The sequence below is a fragment of the Sus scrofa genome, chromosome 3, assembly GCF_054392235.1.
Source record: "Sus scrofa isolate SSC_HxYL_T2T_F1_AM1 chromosome 3, Sscrofa_HxYL_maternal_Yorkshire_Landrace_v2.0, whole genome shotgun sequence".
In the NCBI taxonomy this organism is placed as follows: domain Eukaryota; kingdom Metazoa; phylum Chordata; class Mammalia; order Artiodactyla; family Suidae; genus Sus; species Sus scrofa.
The window spans coordinates 31,668,444-31,689,133 of NC_139385.1; the positions used below are offsets into that span (position 1 = coordinate 31,668,444).

Consider the following 20,690-nt stretch of genomic DNA (forward strand, 5'->3'; position numbering starts at 1 on the left):
GGAATAATGAGGCATAGGACAGTAATAAATCAAGGTCACACACAGATAAAAGTGAAAGGGTTCCTAGGGCAGGTCTGGCCAACTCCTAAACCCAGGCCTTCACACTCTGTGCTGTTCTGACTTCTTTTTTTTAAAAAAATAACTTTATTGAGGCATAACTGACATACAGTTAACATGCACATATGTAAATATTTGATATGTTTTTTGGTCCTATGTCTTTTATTTTTATTAGAGTGTAGTGGATTTACAGTGTTGGGTCAATTTCGGGGGTTGGTAGATGCAAACTGCCTTCCTCCTTAACTGACCGCAGATCTGGGGACCGTGAGTCCCCCGCCCCACTCCCTACCCCAGCCAAGGGCCATTTCACACTCTCGTCGTCATTGCTGAATTTTACTCATGAGTTCATATGAGAGCATTTATGGAAAACCTCCTCTTGTTTGGAAAGCACTGCTCCTTCTGGAGCCCTCGAGGGTGGGAAGGTGGCGAGGGCCATGGGCCGTGGGTGATGGAGATGGGGTGGCCCTCCCTCTGCCTGCATTAAACCGCCTTAAACCCAGCCCGCTCGGCCAGCCGCACAGCAAGGCAACCCCATCAGGGAGCCCACAGCAAAATCAACGCAAAAGATTAGTAAAGACAGAAATAAAGAGGCCCACTGCAGGCACTTCTCCTGACCTTTCAGCTGATTACTACCCTGATTGTCTTCCCATTTTGAAATGAAAGGAACTGGATGTTATGCTGGGACCAGCCTGCCAAACAGTGACCATCACAGCTCAGGCTGCTGCTGCCTTGCTGCCTTTTTTTTTTTTGGCTTTGTTGGGCCATACCCACGGCATATGGAGGTTCCCAGGGTAGGGGTCGAATCGGAGCTGCAGCTGCTGGTCTATGCCACAGCCCCAGCGATGCGGGATCGGAGCCCCACCTGCGACCTGCACCACAGCTCAGGGCAACACCATATCCTTAACCCACTGATAGAGGCCAGGGATCAAACCTGCAACATCATGCTTCCTAGTCGGATTCATTAACCCCTGTGCCACGAAGGGAACTCCTATAGTAACTTGAAGTTTAAAAATTAAAAAAGGACGGAAGCAAATAGGACAGAAGGGTGACACATGACAGGTGGTGGGTGCTTGTCCTGTTCTTCGTACTTCAATATGTGTATGTGTCTGATTTCTCAGAAAAGGGAGGGAGTAGAATAAGACACCATTTAGGATCAGACACACAATCAACAGCTTAGAAGGGTCATCACATGGGTGGAAAACCCATCACATTGATGGATGTGTTTCCATCAATGATGCGAAACACTCTTTCCAAAATATGGGTAATTCTCAATGTCTTGTAGCTTAAAACGAGAGAGAGAGAGAGAGATGTGCAGACACAGGATGATCCCGAACGTGTCCCTGAGTGACAGGAATGGCCATGGAAATGATAGCGCATCACCGCTGTTGTTTCAGAGCAAAATTTTAACACGTGACCCCTTCCCAGACCCAAACTGAGTTCCATGCAGACACGTGGGCTTCCTTCTGCAGCCTGGGATAAGACTCGGGCTTTTCCTGCACAAACTAAAGGCTGTGGATGAAGCCACTGACCTTTATTTTCCTGTTTGGTCCAGAATATTTTGACTCGCTCTCGGATGTACTTGTCCTCACGCAGTTTCTTCTGCCACTGACGCAATTCTTGAATCTCAGGATCACAGCGAACCTGGAAGATCACCGCAGAGCTTTAGCTCCCTGTCTACACACTTCGACACATGTGTTTGTTAACCCTGCATGGAAAGTCCTTTACAAACTGCCGGAGGGACTTTTGATTATAGCGGAGTCATTGTTCTAAATTAATTACCTGTACTCCTGAAGCTTATGTAATAGTTCAGAGTAAATGAGGCCACATGAAGGTTTGCTGCACTTATGGGAGGCTGAGAACTTTCTAGATCAGTGCTGTCCAATAGAAATAGAATGTAGCCACGTGTGCACTTTAAAATTTCCTCTCAGAGAGTTCCCGTGCGGTGCAGAGGAAACGAATCTGACTAGTATCCATGAGGATGCGGGTTCCATCCCTGGCCTCGCTCAGTGGGTTAAGGATCTGGCATTGCCATGAGGTCGAAGACGTGGCTTGGATCCTGTGTTACTGTGGATGTGGTACAGGCCGGCAGCTGTAGCTCTGATTGGACCCCCCAGCCTGGTAACTTCCATATGCCGTGGGTGCGGCCCTAAAAAGCAAAAAACAAAATAAATAAATAAATAGATAAATTTCCTTTCAGTATACTTTCATTATTTTTAAAAAAGGTTTATTTACTTTTGAAGTATGAGTGACATACAACATCTTGTTAGTTTCAGGGGTACAACACAGTGATTTTGAAAAGTTTTCATTATACTTCATTTCCCATTTTCTGTCAATTTCTGTTGTACAGCAAAGTGACTCGGCTATGCATATATATATACATGCTTTTTCTCACATTATCCTCCGTTCTGTTCCATCACAAGTGATTAGATATATGGTTCCCTGGGCCAGGCAGCAGGATCCCACTGCCCATCCACCCCAAATGCAAGAGTTGGCATCTCCTAACCCCAGACTCCCAGTCCATCCCACTCCCTCCCCTCGTCCCGGCAAAACCCAAGCCTGTCCTGCCTGGTCATGATCTTTTCCAACACGGCGATCTGACATTAACACGCGTTATGAAGCGAGCGCCGCAGTACGTCTTGTAACTACCTGTCGGCATTCAAAATCAGGACGGTATTACTGGCTGTATTCCTTATGCTGCAGGCTACATCCTCACGCTGATCTATTTTATAGCTAGAAATTTGTGTCTTAATCCCCTTCACCTATTTTGCCCATTTCCACCCCCCCACCCCGCGCCCCCGCTTCCCGGGCAACCATCAGTTGGTCCTCCGTATCTGGGAGTCTATTTCTGGGCTTTTTTGTTTGTGTGTTCATTTGGTGTTTTAGGTTCCACCGTGTAAGTGAGGAACTTAAGTGTCTACTAGGAGACACAGGTGACACAGGAGCAGGACCGACACTCCTCTCACTCAGAATAATAGCCCCTTATCAGATATATGATTTGCAAGTATTGTCTCCCATTCTGTAAGTTTTCTTTTTACTCTCTCTCTCTCTCTTTTTTTCTTGCTTTTTAGGGCCACACCCACAGAATATGGAGGTTCCCAGGCTAGGGGATCCAATCAGAGCTGTAGCCGCCGGCCTACACTAGATCCACAGCAATGCGGGATCTGAGCCACGTCTGCGACCTATACCACAGCTCACGGCAACGCCAGATCCTTAATCCAATGAGCGAGGTCAGGGATAGAACCTGCAATCTCATGGTTCCTAGTTGGATTTGTTTCCGATGAGTAATGACGGGAATGCCCCTTTTTACTCTCTTTGATGCACAAAGTTTTTAATTTTGATGAAGTCCAATTTGTCTATTTTTTTCCTTGTTGTTTGTGCTTTGGGTTTCCCATCTAAGGAACCACTGCTGAATCCAAGGTCATAAAAATTTACTTCTATATGTTCTTACAAGGTATATAATTTTAGCTCTTCTATTTAGCTCTCTGATCCATTTTGAGTTAATTATTGTATATGGTATAAGGTTAGAGTCCAGCTTAACTCTTCAGCATGTAGACTTCCTGTTTTCCCAGCACCGTTTGTTAAAGAGACAATTATTTCCCCAACTGAATAGTCTTGGGACACTTGTCAGGAATTCATTGACCACAGATGCATGGGTTCATTTCTGAACTTTCAGTTCTGTTCCCACAATGTTTTTTTTTTTTTAATTAAAATTTATTGACCTTCTAAATAAGGTATGGAGATTGTGACTAAAGCTTAGTATATAGTTATTGAATCCTAACATATTCAATACCACTTTCAATTTAGCGTATGAATTACTTCCCCAAATGCTCATCACAGCTAAAATCAAGGAATATTTTTAAAATGTGGCAATGTTGTCACATTGTAAATCTACTGGAAATCCAAAGAGATTTGCCTGTGAGGACCTTGAAATAAAAGAGCAAGCAGGAGTTCCCGTCGCAGCTCATCAGAAAGGAATCTGACTAGCATCCATGAGGACACAGGTTCGATCCCTGGTTTCGCTCAGTGGGTTAAGGATCCGGCATTGCTGTGAGCTATGGTGTAGGTCATAGACGTGGCTTGGATCCTGTGTTGCTGTGGCTGTGGTGTAGGCTGGCAGCTGCAGCTCCGATTCGACTCCTAGCCTGGGAACCTCCATATGCTGTGGGTGTGGCCCTAAAAAGCAAAAAAAAAAAAAAAAAAAAAAAAAAAAAAAAAGAGCAAGCAGCAAAATTTATTTAGATCCAGCTCCATCACTAAAATATGGAAGTCCAGTAGACCCATTTAAACGGTTCAGTACTACAGAATCTGCAGGTGGTTGAATCCAGGGATGCAGCACTTTGGGTACGGGTGGACAATGATGCCACTTAAGCTTCCTCCCATTTTGGTATCCGCCCAGGTCCTGGAACCGATCCCCACAGATACCAAGGGATGATTTAAAAAATTTTTTTAAAATTTCAGTTTCAAAGCAAGAACAACAAATTAAAAGTGGTAGGGGGCCCACTCACGACAAAGTTGCAGACATGAACAGCCTTTCACCTTCTACTTTCTGGACTAGTTTCCCAAGAGTCCTGTTGTCTTCTAGAAGGGTTCTTTCATGGGATTTTATAACTACAGATCTTGAGGAGAAATGTTGGGGTTGGGGTGACCTCAATCACCCTTCCTGAAAGTTCCTAGGTTCTTTATGCAGATGGACCCAAAGCACCCCCAGAGCTCTACTCAGCAAGAGGAATTTGGAGAACTGACTTATCACACTTAAGAAATAGAAAAGTTCTTTCTATTCCTCCATCTCCCAGCGCATGGGGTATGGAGTACCTCACTTGTTTTAAGAAACTCCTCAAGTGGGGTTTTTCTGTTGTTCCAAAATGAAGAAGACTGTTTGCAGCTAAATCTATAAACGAAAAGCTATTCTCACTTTAAACAAAGTACAGTTTGTCTATAAATGTATATTTTTAAAATTACGTATGTATAAAGTACTCTATATGTATCTACCTATAAATTATCGTTATATGAGTTCCAGAGAATAAAAAATGAGCCCCTGTGTGTGTCATGGACTATAAGGTAATCCCTCAAATCTTTTAAATTACAAACTGATGTTTTTACAGTGTTTCCTAAAGTCTTACGTTCACAAGATGAGGTACCATCAGCATCTCTGCTCCGACTAGGACGGAAGCTCTGGTCTGAGCAAGCCCAAATACTCCGAAGGGACCCAAAAGAGGGTTATTCACAGCTTTCCCACAGGCTTCTGTTTATCCAAGTCCACAGAAATCCCTATATTTCTGCCCTGTGACAACTGATACCCTTAAGGAGAATAAATGCGAAGGATCTCCTGAATCCTCAAAGAAAGGTTAACACCAGTTAGAATCAGAGAGTTGACTGTATTTTATTATAGTCAAGTTCTGTTCTTACAATTGGCTTATTCTTTTTTTTTTTTTTTTTTTTTTTTTTTTGGCTTTTTTGCCTTTTCTAGGGCCGATCCCGCAGCATATAGAGGTTCCCAGGCTATGGGTCCAATCGGAGCTATAGCTGCCAGCCTACACCAGAGCCACAGAGACTCAGGATCCAAACCGCGTCTGTGACCAACACCACAGCTCACAGCAATGCCAGATCCTTAACCCACTGAGTGAGGCCAGGGATCGAACCTGCAACCTCATGGTTTCTAGTCAGATTCGTTAACCATTGTGCCACAACGAGAACTCCGCAATTGGTTTACTATTAAAGTTTAGAAGGAGACACACGGATTGTGGGTTCCTCCAGGGAGAAATGTGATGGCAGGGTGGGGGAGGGGCACAGAGGGGGGACTGTCACTTTTCACTCCACACTCCCCAGGGAGCATATGTCGTTTTAGGAATACAGTTGTTTAAAGTTTCAGTAACAGACTGCTGAGAGGCAAACAAAAGCCCTTTTCTTTTTCTTCTTCTTCTTTTTTTTTTTTTTTTCTTTTTTGCTTTTTAGGGCCGCACCCAAGGCATATGGAGGTTCCCGGGCTAGGGGTCCCATCGGAGCTACAGCTGCCAGCCTACACCACAGCCACAGCAACGCTGGATCCTTAACCCACTGAGCAAGGCCAGGGATCGAACCCACATCCTCAAGGGGATGCTAGTCAGACTGTTTCCGCTGTGCCACAACAGGAACTCCAGAAGTTCTTTAACTTAAAAATAATGGATGGTTTTTGGTAAGATTCCTTGAAACTCTCAATTAGTCAACCAACAGAAACACCCATTTTCCCCCTCATTCTGGAAGCCTGCGGTTGCTCTCCGGGTTCTGTTGACCAGGGTAGGGTGATGCTCCCCTGTTTGGTCAGAGACCCATCATCTTTGCTTTGATTTCCTTCATTCTGAGCCGGGGACTGCTATTTACCACTGCGGAATAGCGCAGCCGTGTTAGTTAACGTCTCGTTGCCAGGAAAGCCTGGATCCCCAGAGAAGGCCTTTGTGAGCTCTGGGAAAAGCACGCACCCATTGAACGGGGCTAATCCCCGTCATTATTGTCCTGATTAGGGAATCAGTATAAATGGCCGGGGTTGCGCCAATCAGCAAATACCACAGAGGGCAGGGTAATCTTTAACGCATAAACAATTTCATTGCAAAACAAAGGCTCCCTTATGAGTGGCTTTCTGCTTTGACTTCTTTAAATTACCACGTGGAGTCCATCTGCTCTTGCGGATAGGCACACGGAGTTTTATATGTGTTACTGTGTACTTGACTTTGGGCAGAGACGGGGAAGAAAACACTATTTTATGGATGTGAATTTTTTTTTTTTTTTTGGTCTTTTCTAGGGCCCCACCTGCAGCATATGGAGGTTCCCAGGCTAGGGGTCTAATCGGAGCTGTAGCTGCTGGCCTACGCCACAGCCACAGCCACAAAGGATTGGAGCTGCATCTTCGACCTATACCACAGCTCAGGGCAACATAGGATCCTTAACCCACTGAGCGAGGCCAGGGATCGAACCCTCAACCTCATGGTTCCTAGTTGGATTCACTAACCCCTGAGCCACGATGGGAACTCCTAAATTTTTTCTTTTTAATGCCCCTTAAGATAGCAAATCCTAAGAGTTCTCATCACAAGGAAAAAAGTTTTGTTGGTTTTTTGTTTTTTTTTTCTGTCTTTTTCTAGGGCTGCATGTGCAGCATATGGAGGTTCCCAGACTAGGGGTCAAATTGGAGCTGTAGCCACCAGCCTATGCCACAGCCACAGCAACTCGGGATCTGAGCCGCAGCCACAGCAACTCGGGATCTGAGCCGCGTCTGCGACCTACACCACAGCTCATGGCAACGCCGGATCCTTAACCCACTGAGCAAGGAGAGGGATCGAACCCTCAACCTCATGGTTCCTAGTTGGATTCGTTAACCACTGAGCCATGACAGGAACTCTGAAAAAAAGTTTTTATATTTCTTTAATTTTCTATCTATATGAGATGATGGATGGTCTCTAAACATCTCGTGGTCATCATTTTATCATGTGTGTAAGTCAAAGCATTATCCTGCACACCTTAAACTTGTACAGTGCTGTATGTCAATTACAACTCCATAAAACTGGAAGGAAAAAAAAAAAGAAAGAAACAGAAATAACACCCCCTCCAAATGCCCAGCATCCAATCGACTTCTCCTAATTATGTATTCCTTCAATGAAAGCCAGTACAGGGTACCAGATTGGTGAAGAAGGCCAACTCCAGATCAGAAAGCCTGAAGGGAATCTCAGTTCTGTGAATGACAAACTGAAACCTTGAGCAAGTTGCCTAAACTCTCTGAGCCTCTTTCCTCATCTGGAAAATTGGGATAATGCAAATATTCGCTTCATTGGGTCAGTGTGAAAACAAGATGAGATACTGTCTGGCATAAAGTAAAGCTCTCAATGTGTTAGCGATTTCTTCAATCAACGAGGACAGGCGTGAGAATAATCTGAATTCAGCTCTGAGGTTGCCTTTACAGTGGCTGTGCGGATATGGGGCCAAGCGGCTGAAGAGCCAGTGAGTCATAAACTTGAAAGTGAGGTCTTCTCCAGGGGTGGACAAATCATTGAATGCATAGAGGGTCTCATCATTGTCTAACTCCAGGCACTAGACAGCTGCAAGAGAGGAAACGGGGCTGTGGGTTGGGGACTGCAGGCAGGAAAGGAACCTGAGGCTGCCCGGGAGGCCAGCATTTCCCTTCACAGATCTATACCTCTGAATTCCTCTTAGCTCAGTTGTTTTCTTGCTTCTTGGCAAAAGAGACAAAAACACAGCAGTAGAGCGGTCCTCTCTGGATGACTCCCCAGAGTTTTTCTAATTGCTTGGGAGGAAGATACTTATTTAGTTGCAGCGAAGATGCTGAAGAAGTTAACACAATGGACAGCCGTTCCTCAGTGCTCCCAAGGGTAAACCTCCAGCTTGGTGTGAAATGCCTTGTGGGAGTTCCTACTGTGGCTCAGCGGTTAAGGAACCTGACTGGCATCCATAAGGAGGTGGGTTTGATCCCTGGCCTTGCTCAGTGGGTTGAGGATCTTACTGTGAGTTATGGTGTGGATTGCAGATGTGGTTCAGATCCCTCGTTGCTGTGCTGTGGTGTAGGCCGGCAGCTACAGCTCCAATTTGTCCCCTAGCCTGGGAACCTCCATATGCCGAGGGCGCAGCCGTAAAAAGACAAAAAAAAGTTCCTCACTGCATCCTTGTCATGGCCTGACATCCTAATGATCACGCCGAAGGATTTCACACTCTAGAAAGGCAGATTTCAATGTAAAGGAAATCTATGTCCATGAAATCTCTTTCTTTTCTTTTCTTTTTTGGTCTTTTGTTCTTTTAGGGCTGCACCCGAGGCATATGGAGGTTCCCAGGCTAGGGGTCTAATCAGAGCTGTAGCTGCCAGCCTACACCACAGCCACAGCAATGCCAGATCCGAGCCGTGTCTGCGACCTACACCACAGCTCACAGCCACGCCGAATCCTTAACCCACTGAGCAAGGCCAGGGATCGAGCCCACAACCTCATGGTTCCTAGTTGGATTCGTTTCCGCTGCACCACAACGGGAACTCCCTATGAAATCTCTTTCGATTGCCTACTGAAATATTCAATTTTCTCTCTGTAAATAAGCTTTGTGATTTCTTCTCAGATCTTTGGCAAAACCAAACAATGTTGGTTTCATTCTGGTGGTTTTGAGTGTTCTTTATTGTTTTTAGGAACTAATTATAAAAACCTGCAGATATCACATATTTCCCGGTATTATAGAAACCCAGATATTCATCTGTGGTATGATCGTATGCCTCAGAGGAGTTACCCAGGGCTTTCAGGAAGGATTAGAAGTGTTCAGAACAGCAGTTTTTTTTTTTTTTTTCCTGCAGCTGTAGCATATGGAAATTCTAGTCAGGGATTGGAGCCAAGCCTCCACAGTGACCTAAGCTGCTTCAGAGACAATGCCAGATCCTTAACCCACTGCACTACAGCAGAAACTCCTAGAGCAGCATTTTTATTTATCAATTGTTTCTTCTAGTTTTGTTGAGATATAATTGACACATAGCACTGTGCAAGTTTGTGTTCAACATAATGATCTGACTTACATACATCATGAACGAATTGCCACAGGAAGTTTAATGAACATCCACAATTTTATATAGATAGAAAATTAAGAAATTAAAAAAAATTTTTTTCCCTTGTGATCAGAACACTCAGGATTTACTCTCTCTTTTTTTTTTTTTTTTTTTTTTTTTTTTAGTCTTTTTAGGGCCACACCCTAAAAAGACCAAAAAAGAATATGAAAGCTCCTAGGCTAGGGGTCTAATCGGAGCTGAAGCTGCCGGCCTACATCACAGCCACAGCAACGCAGGATCCAAGCCATGTCTGTGACCTACACCACAGCTCACAGCAATGCCGGATCCTTAACCCACTGAGCGAGGCCAGGGATCAAATCTTCATCCTCATGGATACTAGCTGGGTTCATAACTGCTAAGCCACAATGGGAACTCCCAGGATTTACTCTTTTAATTTTCACATATAACATACAGTGTTAATTATATTTATCATATTATACATTACATGCCTAGCACTTATTTTTTTTAATAATTTCTTTTTTCTTCAGCCTACACCACAGCCGCAGCAACACTGGATCCAAGCTGTATCTGTGACCTACACTGCAGTTTGTGGCAATGCCATATCCTTAACGCACTGAGCGAGGCCAGGGATGGAACCGGCATCCTCACAGATGCTAGTAGGGTTCTGAACCTGCTGATCTACTACAGGAACTCCTGGAGGAGTATTTTCTAAAATGGTGGGTGGTAATGAGAAGCAAATTTAATTTAGTTGGTTGTGAATAGAATTTTTTTTAAGTCTGATAGAAAATAACAGGTTATTCCTTTATCATTAAGGATGCTCTTTATCTCCAGTTATGCTTTTTGTCTTAAAGTCTATTTTATCTGATATTAATAATGCAAGATGAAGTTCCTGTTGTGGCGCAGCAGAAACAAATCCAACTAGCATCCAGGAGGGCACAGGTTCGATCCCTGGCCTTGCTCAGTGGGTTAAGGACCCAGCGTTGCCTCGAGCTGTGGTGTAGGTCGCAGCCGCAGCTTGGACCCCGCATTGCTGTGGCTGTGGTGTGTCGGCCAGCAGCTGTAGCTCCGATTCAACTCCTAGCCTGGGAACCTCCATATGCCGAGGGTGTGGCTCTAAAAAGCAAAAAAAAAAAAAAAAAAAGCAAGATCCACTTTCCTTTTGGGTGGTATTGGTATTGTATATCTTTTTCCATCTCTTTACTTTTATCTCTTCTGGGTCATTTTTGTGCTGCTTGTACCTCTAGCATAGAGGCAGGTTTCTTCTCAATCCAATCTGGAAATCAGAGAGGCCCTTATTCTATCTACATTTACTGTGGTTGTAATACAGTTGAATGGATCGCCCTCACTTCTTCTTTTTAAATTTATCATGCTGTTTTGTATCCTTTCTTGCTTTCTATTGTATTGAGTTCTGGATCCCACTTTTTTCTTTCTGCTGATTTGTTATTTCAAATTCTATTTTCTTTCTTTAATCTGTTGTTATAATATAATAAACACCTTAAAGTAAAAACTAATCTGTCCAGCCTCCCTTCAAACAATTACAAGGATTTTAGGATATTTTAACTCCAATTTTCTTACTAGAAACTTGGGTTATGATTGTCGTCTAGAATCATTTCCCCTCATGTATCCCTCATTCATGCGTGTGTGTTATATTGTGTTATATGTGTACATATGTTGTATATTTGTGTATGCTAGTCAATGCGTATACATGTATATTATAATAATACATATAATAGTCAATGCCGATTTAGATTTATCAGCTTCTCCATTCACCATTGTTTCTTGCATTCCAGTCCCACACCTTCTTTATGGGTTCAATTTCCTTCTTTTTTGTTTTTGTCTTTTTAGGGCATACGGAGGTTCCCAGGCTAGAGGTCGAATTGGAGCTGTAACTGCCAGCCTACACCACAGCCACAGTAATGCTGGATTCAAGCCACATCTTGGTTTTACACCATAGCTTTCGGCTTAACCTACTGAGTGAGGCCAGGGATGGAATCCACATTCTCAGGGACATTGTGTGGGGTTCTTAACCCGCTGAGCCACAGTGGGAACTCCTCAAATTTCCTTCTATGTGAAGAACCTCATTTAGCAGTTCCTTCAGGGAGAGATGTGTTTGAAAATGTCTTTACCCTGGTTCTTAAATGATAATTTTGTGGGGCACATAATTCTAGGATGAATGTTACTTTCCTTTAGGATTAGATTGATAACACCCCTCACTGTTTTCTGGCACATGCTCCTGCTGATTAGAAGTCTTAGTGTTTTTCCTTTGTAGGCAATCCTTCCTTCAAGAGAGATTTAAGGCTTCTTTGCTTTTGGCATTCCACAGTTTCTCCAGGAAGCTTTTGGGTGTGGTTCTGTCCCGCTTGGTCTAAAGTTCAGGATTCACATTTCTCCACTTTGGAATATCCTCACTCAGTATCTCTGCGAATGTTGCCTCTCCCCATTCATTCCGCTGTCGCCCTCTGAAATTCCTACTAGACTTATTTTGGACCTTTGTGTTCTGTCTCTGTCTCAATGCTTTTCCACATTTCTCAGCTCCGGCTCTCGGCTACATTCTGCCTCCCAGATCTGACGCCCAGCTTACTAATTCCTCTTCCAGCTGTGTCTGTCGCTTGTGTGACTTGCACCCAAAATATGGCCCACGGATCAGCAACATCAGCATCACCTGGGATCTTGTTAGACATGCAAATTCACGGGCTCCACCTGACACCTAGGAGGTCGGGACTGAATTAGAGAGTGAGGCCCAGGCATCGGTGTTTTATCAAACTCTCCAGATGATGCTGACACTCGCTGACGTCTGAGGGGCACTGCTTTAGCCTGTTTACTAAATCATTTTTATTTCTACAAGTGATACTTAGTTCTTTTTCAAACCTGATCCCTTTTTTTTCTTGCTGTGCCATTCTTTCAACAAGGTTTATATTCTTTTTAAGTTTTTTTTTTTTTTTTTTTTTTTTAGCAAATCTCTATAATCATCTTAAACATACTTATTTCACTCTCAAACTGCCATCCTCAGGGGCCTGGATGCTCCAGTTGATTGTATGTACAGACTCCCTGCTTCCTTGGTTTATTTTTTCTTATGAGCTCATAATCACTGAGGGCCCTAGTTTCAGTTTCAAGTTTTCACGGGTCTGAAGTTAGGTCTTTTTTTTTTCCTTTGATCTTTTTGGGGCCACACCCTTGGCACATGGAGGCTCCCAAGCTAGGGGTGGAATCGGAGCTGTAGCCGCTGGCCTACGCCACAGCCACAGCAACACCAGATCTGAGCCATGTCTGTGACCTACATCACAGCTCACGGCAACGCCGGATCCTCAACCCACTGAGCAAGGGCAGGGATCGAACCCGCAACCTCATGGTTCCTAGTCGGATTCGTTAACCACTGCGCCACGACGGGAACTCCCCTAGCCAACTTGTTTTAAAAACATGGGCATGACTGTGTTACAATAAAACTTCATAAAAATAGACAGAGGACCAGATTTGGTCCACAGGCTATGGTTTGCCAATCCTGGCTCTTATCCTTGAGTAGGGATTAAAACTGTAGCCCCCAGAAGTTCCCACTGTGGTTCAGCAGGCTAGGTACCTGACGTTGTCTCCATGAGGATTCAGGTTCGATCCCTGGCCTGGCTTGGGGGTGAAGGATTTGGCGTTGCCACAAGCTGCAACATAGATCACAGATGCGGCTTGGATCTAGCACTGCTGTGGCTGCGGCGTAGGCCTCAGCTGTAGCTCCAATATAACCCCTAGCCTGGGAACTTCCATATGCTGCAGGTGCAGCTGTAAAAAGGAAAACAAAACAAAACAAAACAAAACAAAACTGTAGCCCTCAGCCTCCCCTTATTGCCTCTTCTATCTCTGTGTGTGCATTCCATAACTATTACTATTTCTCTCTCTTTTTTCGGTCCACACCCGCAGCATGCAGAAGTTCTCAGGTCAGGGATCAAAACTGAGCCACAGCAGGGACCTGAGCCACAGCAGTGACAGTACTGAATCCTTAACTGCTAGGCCACCAGGGAACACGCTCATAAATATTACAATTTTAAGACCACTTCCTAAACAACCTGAGGATATTGCGATCACTTAGGGCATTGTTAGAAACTGCATCCCAGGCTCTCGCCCTGTTAGGTTCTGATTCAGTCCATGGGAGATGGAAAAAGACATGAGTATATTTAGAAAGAATCCCAGGTGATCTAGTGATTGAAAGTTTAGAACTATAACTAATAACTTGCGATGGGACATGATGGAGGATAATGTGAGAAATAGAATGTGTGTGTGTGTATATAAAACCGGGTCACTTGCTGTATAGCAGAAATTGACAGAACATCGTAAATCAACTATAATAAAACATTTTTTAAAAAGACAAAAGTTTAGGAAATCTGCTCTCATGGAAGAGAATGTGAAAACTGGACTTAATGTCACAAGCCTGCATGACTTAGTCTCGGTTCTTACTCACATGATGCCTCACACTGATTATTGCAAATCCTGAAAATCAGAGTCGAGAAGGACGATGCAGCCTCTTGGTGTGTGGTCAGGAGGCAGGATCTGTGTGACTCAGGAACAGAAGCTGCTTTTTGTGGGGTAATCATTTCAGTGCAATTCTAGAAAGGCCTTCTTCCAGGAAGCCACACCTGTTTTTCACTGAAGTCCCTTTAATAATAAAGCCAGGTCCATCTCCGAGTACATCCTTGGAAAGAACGGAATTTCCCCCAAGTGCTCAGTGACGACAATTGAAATAAAGTCCCTCCAACTTTTCTCGGTACTTGTTTATCGGAATAATTGGGGGATGAATAAGCAGTGAATGCGTTTAAGGTACTCATGATGAAACTTCCAATGATGTACAGGGTGAAATGACAGCAAGGTTGGCTATGTCACAGTCCGGGTTATTGTACCAGACTTCGACCTCTTCCTTCCCATTAATAAATATCCAGAGCTGACATTCATGTCACAGCTGCCTAGCTGCCCTCTCCTAGTGGCTCTCAAAGTGCCATCCCCCAATGAACAGCATCAGCAGCATCTGAGGACCAGTCTGAAATGCCCGCGCCAGTCCTACTGACTCAGGTGCTCTGGGATCGAGGGCCCAGCAATCCGTCTGTTAACAGGCCTTCCAGATAATTCTGACGCAGGCTAATGTTGGCAAACTGATGCATGATGACGCCCACATCCTCCCCCCGCCCCACCCCCCACATCGCCAGTCACAGCTCCCTGGATCCCCACCCATTTGAAAACAAAGTGGGGAGTCTGTTACCCCCACTCTTTACACGATGTCAGGGTCTTAACCTGCTGAGCCACAGCGGGAACTCCTATTCTCCCCACACTTGAATCTAGGTGAGCCTTGTGACCTGCTTTGACCAACAGAAGATAACTGCCACACACACACACACAAAGGGGAGTTCCTGTCGTGCCTCAGCAAAAACAAACCCAACTAGTAGCCATGAGGACACAGGTTCGATCCTGTGGGTTAAGGATTCAGCATTGCCGTGAGCTGTGATGTAGGTCGCAGAATCAACTCAGACCCCGAGGTGCTGTGGCTGTGGTGTAGGCCGGCAGCTGCAGCTCCAATTAGACCCTTAGGCTGGGAACCTCCACATGCTGCGAGTGTGGCCCTAAAAGACCAAAAAAAAAAAAAAAAAGAAAGAAAGAAGAAGATAACTGAATAGCTGCTACGCCAGTTCCAGGGTCTGGGCCTCGGGAAGGCTTGACACTTCCATTTAGGGACCCTTGGACGGTTCCTTCCACACTGGAAGGAAGCTGGTTTGGCCGCCCCGGGAAGACGGCCATGTGGCCAAGGGAAGCGTCCAGCCACGAGCAGCACTGACATCCCATACACTTGCACGAGGCCACCCTGGACCTTCTAGCGCAGCCCAGGAGGTCTTCCGGGGGGACCACAGCATAATGGCCAAGGAGCACCCACTGAAGGGCGAAGGAGAGGAGGCTGGTCTCAGAGCCCAGCATGGAGCGGTGCAAGGACTTCCCGCAGCCTTCGCTCCTGAACGCAGTGTTCAGCATCCAATCACCACCTGGAGGCAGGCACTCGATGGAGTCATGGAGAAACCAGCAGAGGAACCAACCACCTTGCTGACCCACAGAATTGTGAACAAGACCATTGCTATGATTTTAAGTCACTGAGATTTTGCAGCTGAAAGGACTACATTATAGCTGTGCAGTTGAGCCCTAATTTCGCCTTGAAGGCCAATCAGTGAGCCCTTTAAAGAAAGAGTCTCTGGAGTTCCCGTTGTGGCTCAGTGGTTAACAAATCCGACTAGGAACCATGGGGTTGCGGGTTTGATCCCTGGCCTTGCTCAGTGGGTTAAGGATCCGGTGTTGCTGTGAGCTGTGGTGTAGGTTGCAGACGAGGCTCGGATCCCACGTTGCTGTGGCTCTGGTGTAGGCCGACAGCTATGGCTCCGATTAGACCCCTAGCCTGGGAATCTCTACAGGCTGTGGGTGCAGCCCTAAAAAAAAAAATCACAGAAAAAAAGAAAAAAAATAGAGAGAGAGAGAAAGAAACAGAAAGAAAGAATCTCTGGCCAATTTGGGAATTTGGCTGGTGCTGGCTGCCAGGCAGGGTGCTAGGTGCCTCGTTTGCAGGACTGGCATTGGTGGCGCTGCCTGTGCAAAGTCACACGGGCCGGTGATCGGAGGGCTTCACACTTGTTCTAATGATCTGCTGTCTGTGGCCATCTGGAAATTCTTAACAGCTCTGAATAAGGGGCCCTGCCCAGTATGGAGCCAGTCCTGCTAACAGCAGCCTTTTCACTTATTCCTTGGAACAATCCTAGGAATTGGGTTTATCAGCTTTTCACCACATATTTGGGATACGCTGTGAACAAATTAAAAGGGGGGGGGTTTGCAGACAGGCTGGTAAGTTGGCCAAGCATGGGGTGGTGGTGGTGGGCATATTAAGGAAAAATCCCCTTGCTCATAAAACCCAGAGTATATTTAAACAAGTCCAGGACCAGGCAAGGGGGAAGGGGAAGGGCCTGGCCTGGGACGATGGGCCCTGGAGCAGCCCACACTCACCATTTATAATGCTGTAGCCTAGTCTGGCCAACCGGGTGGCCCTGAAAATTGCCCTGAGAACTGGGCCCGGACCTGATGATGGAAACCAGGCGCCTTCATTCTGGGATGTGGCTGGACTCATGCTGGGCACAGACAAAAGGTCCTTCTGATGAGCTCAAGGACATTGTGAAAAACAGGATTTTCCTTGATAGGATTTTGACAGGGCATATTTTAAAAATTAAGGAAAACCATCAGGATGCATCAGGAATATAGTCTTAGGGAAGAAAGTGCATGGATCAGATCAAGTCAATAAAAAGCCAACAGTGGGGAGTTCCCGTCGTGGTGCAGTGGTTAACAATCCGACTAGGAACCATGAGGTTGTGGGTTCCATCCCTGGCCTCACTCAGTGGGTTAAGGATCCGGTGTTGCCGTGAGCTGTGGTCACAGATGCAGCTCAGATCCTGCGTTGCTGTGTCTGTGGCTGTGGCCAGCAGCTATACCTCCAATTCGACCCCTAGCCTGGGAACCTCCACATGCCACAGGAAGCAGCCCTAGAAAAGGCAAAAAGACCAAAAAAAAAAAAAAAAAAAAGCTAACAGTGACTCAGGCACTGTGCTGAGCGCTCAGTGTGCCCCCCCCCTTTGTCTTTCTAGGGCCGCACCCACAGCATATGGAAATTCCCAGGCTGGGTGTCAAATCAGAGCTGTAGTCGCTGGCCCACACCACAGGCACAGCAACGTGGGGTCTGAGTGGCATCTGTGACCTACACCACAACTCACAGCAAAGCCAGATCCTTAACCCACTGAGCCAGGCCAGGGATCAAACCCACATCCTCATGGTTCCTAGTCAGAAGCCAGGATCCAAATACACCTTGAAATACTCCATCTGCCTGGGCTGTGGTGTAAAAAAGAACATGCCCCTGGTAGCCTACTGATCTCAGAAGAATGACCGACCCTAGAGAAAAACTAAATAGAACCCCAAAGCCTGGAGCCAAGAGTAGCCAAACCCAGCCTCCAGCTGCTGAAACCTGACTGGTCTGCAGACATGGGAGTAATACGCACATGTAAGTTGTAAGCCACTGAAATTTGGGAGTAGTTTGTTAAGCAGCATTATTGTGACAATAGCTAGCTGATACACTTCTTAACATTATATTACATATTTATGTAGGTCTGTTTACAGTCCATGGGAAGAATGCAACCTCCATGAGGGCAGGGACTTGGTCTTATTCCCTGCAGTATAGCCAGCATCTAGACCCGACGTCCATCTGCCCCACAGTAGGAACTCGATAAATACTAGTTGAGTGAATATCTGAGTGAATTCATCTAAGTGTAGAGCCTGCTTGCTTAGCCTTTACGCTAGACTGCTTTCAAATTAGTCCCAAATTTGCAAAGTGTTTTTTAGGTTTTTTTTGCTTTTCAGGACCGCACCTTCTGCATATGGAAGTTCTCAGGCCAGGGGTCGAATCGGAGCTGCAGCTGCCAGCCTACACCACAGCCACAGCAATGCAGGGTCTGAGCCTTGTCTGCGACCTAAACCACGGCTCACAGCAACACCAGATCCTTAACCCACCAAGCGAGGCCAGAGATCAAACCCACATCCTCATGGACCCTAGTTGGGTTCGTTAACCACTGAGCCACCCACGAAGGGAACTTCTGGAAATTCTTTTTTTAATATAAATTTTATTGGAGTACAGTTGACTTAGAAAATTGTTAGTTGCAGGTGTAAAGTAAATCAGTTATACATATACATATATCAGTTCTTTTTGAGATTCTTTTCCCATAAAGGTTATTACACGGTATTGAATAGATTATCCTCTGCTATATGGTAGGTCCTTATTACTGATGTATTTTATATATAATAGTCTCTGTATGCCAGTCCCAAGCCCCTAATTTATCCCTGCTGCCCCACATTTCCCCTTTGGTAGCCATGAATTTGGTTTCAAAATCTTTGTTTCTGCTTTGTAAGTTCTTTTGTATCATTTTTGGTTATATTCCACATATTAGGGATCTCATATGATACTGACTTACTTCACTTCGTATGATAATTTCTAGGTTCATTCATGCTGCTGCAAATGGCATTGTTTCATTCTTTTTTATATCTGAGTAATATCCCACTGAATATATGTACCACATCTTCTTTATCCACTCCTCTGTTGATGGACATTTAGGTTGTTTCCATGTCTTGGATATTATAAATAGTGCTGCAATGAACATTGGGGTGCATGTATATTTTTGAATTGTAACTTCATCTGGACAGATGCCCTGGATTGGGATTGATGGATCACGTGGTAGTTCTATATTTAGTTTTTTAAGGAATCTCCATACTGTTCTCCATAGTGGTTGCACCAATTTGCAGTCCCAGTAACAGTGTAGGAGGGTTCCCTTTTCTCCACACCCTCTCCAGCATTTATTGTTTGCAGCCTTTTTGATGATGGCCCATCTGACTGGTAGTTTTGATTTGTATTTCTCTAATAATTAGTGATGCTGAGCTTGCAAAGCATGTTTTTAAAATTGTCTCGAAAAGGAGTTGCAGGCAGTACACCCTCTCGAGGAGAATGTGACTCACCCTGAGTTGTCTGCCTTGCCTCTTTGCCAGATGCCACCCCTCTTCACCTGGGCCATACATATCCAAAGCCACCCAGAAATGACAACCAGCCCCTGCCTGAGAACAGACGTGCAGCTTTATTTTTTATTTTTATATTTTTTAGGGCCACATGTGTGGCACATGGAAGTTCCCAGGCTAGGGGTCAAATTGGAGCTACAGCTGCAGGTCTACACCACAGCCACAGCAACACAGGATCTGACCTGTCTTCGACCTACACCACAGCTCACGGCAATGCCATCTTAAACCCACTGAGCGAGGCCAGGGATTGAACCTCATTCTCATGGATACAAGTCAAGTTTGTGACCGCTGCGCCACAATGGGAATGCCCCAGAATTGCAGCTTTCAATGATGCTGGCTCACCTGATGGGGCGGCTGTCCCCAGAGGGAAGCCAGAGAGATGGCCAACAAGGACACACACAAAGGGAGGAAGTGTACCTCCTCCCACCCCACTCCCCACACTGCCTGGAACAGCTGCACCAGGAGACGCCGCTTCTGGAGAAGAGGAAGAGGAAGTCGGCAAAGCTGCAAAGCTGACCCACAGCCTGGGGAAGCCAACATGCACAAGAAAACAGAAGGAAAAAAGAGGCTGCTCCGTAGATCACTAATTGCCAGGACTTGCTAAGGAAATAAAACCCTGACCCTAATCCTAAAGAGGGCTTCAGTCTTCCGGCCTTTGAGCTCACTTTGGTTTTTGTTTGTTTGTTTGTTTGTTTTGTCTTTTTGCCATTTCTGGGGTCGCACCTGTGGCATATGGAGGTTCCCAGGCTAGGGGTCCAATCGGAGCTGTAGCCATCGGCCTATGCCAGAGGCACAGCAATGAGGGATCCGAGCCTTGTCTGCGACCTACACCACAGCTCATGGCAACATCGGATCCTTAACCCACTGAACAAGGCCAGGGCTCGAACCTGCACCCTCATGGTTCCTAGTCAGATTCGTTAACCACTGAGCCACGACAGGAACTCCAAGAGTAAACTCCTTGTAATCAAGGACAGTCCTATGTAATTGTAATGTAACAAATATTTTGATTGATGGATTGTAGCTCATTAGAATTAATCTAACCCCTTGATGTGCAACTGTTGGCTGGTGTGTTCACCTCCGCCTATTTCTCCTACACCAGCTTTGAGGAGTACATAGATTTGGAGCTCTTTGGCTTCCATATAAAATCCATTAGGACACTGTCCTGTGGCAATGTTTGCCACCACTGATATCACATCTAAATGTGTGGAGTTCCCACGGTGGTGCAATGGATTAAGGATCTGGTGCTGCCAAGGCTGTGGCTCGGATTTGACCCCTGGCCCAGGAACTTTCGTATGCTGTGGATGTGGCCAAAAAATAAATAAATAATAAAAATTTTAAAATAAATTTGTTTCACTGCTGTCTGACACTCAGACTTGGGTGGAGCCCTGCTCCTACCTAGAAAAGGAGCTTTGCGTTTACCTGGGAGCTTCTTAATGTTGATACTCATTGCCAAATAACTGGAGAGACGGTATGCTTTTTAGCAAGAGACACACATGCCACT

General features: G+C 45.4%; 1 protein-coding gene across 10 annotated transcripts in view; it reads right to left on the reverse strand.

Moving 5' to 3' along the window:
- IQCK (IQ motif containing K) overlaps positions 1–20,690 on the reverse strand; it is a 121,740-nt gene that overhangs the window by 25,802 nt on the left and 75,248 nt on the right. For 8 of the 10 annotated variants that reach the window (XM_085017457.1, XM_085017462.1, XM_021086533.2 and 5 more), the window contains one exon: positions 1,587–1,698. In XM_085017457.1, the coding sequence (XP_084873583.1) occupies positions 1,587–1,698 (112 nt within the window). Of the gene's footprint in view, positions 1–854; positions 1,699–20,690 lie in introns of those variants that run through there. The other 2 variants (XR_014840683.1, XM_085017453.1) reach the window with 2 other exon arrangements.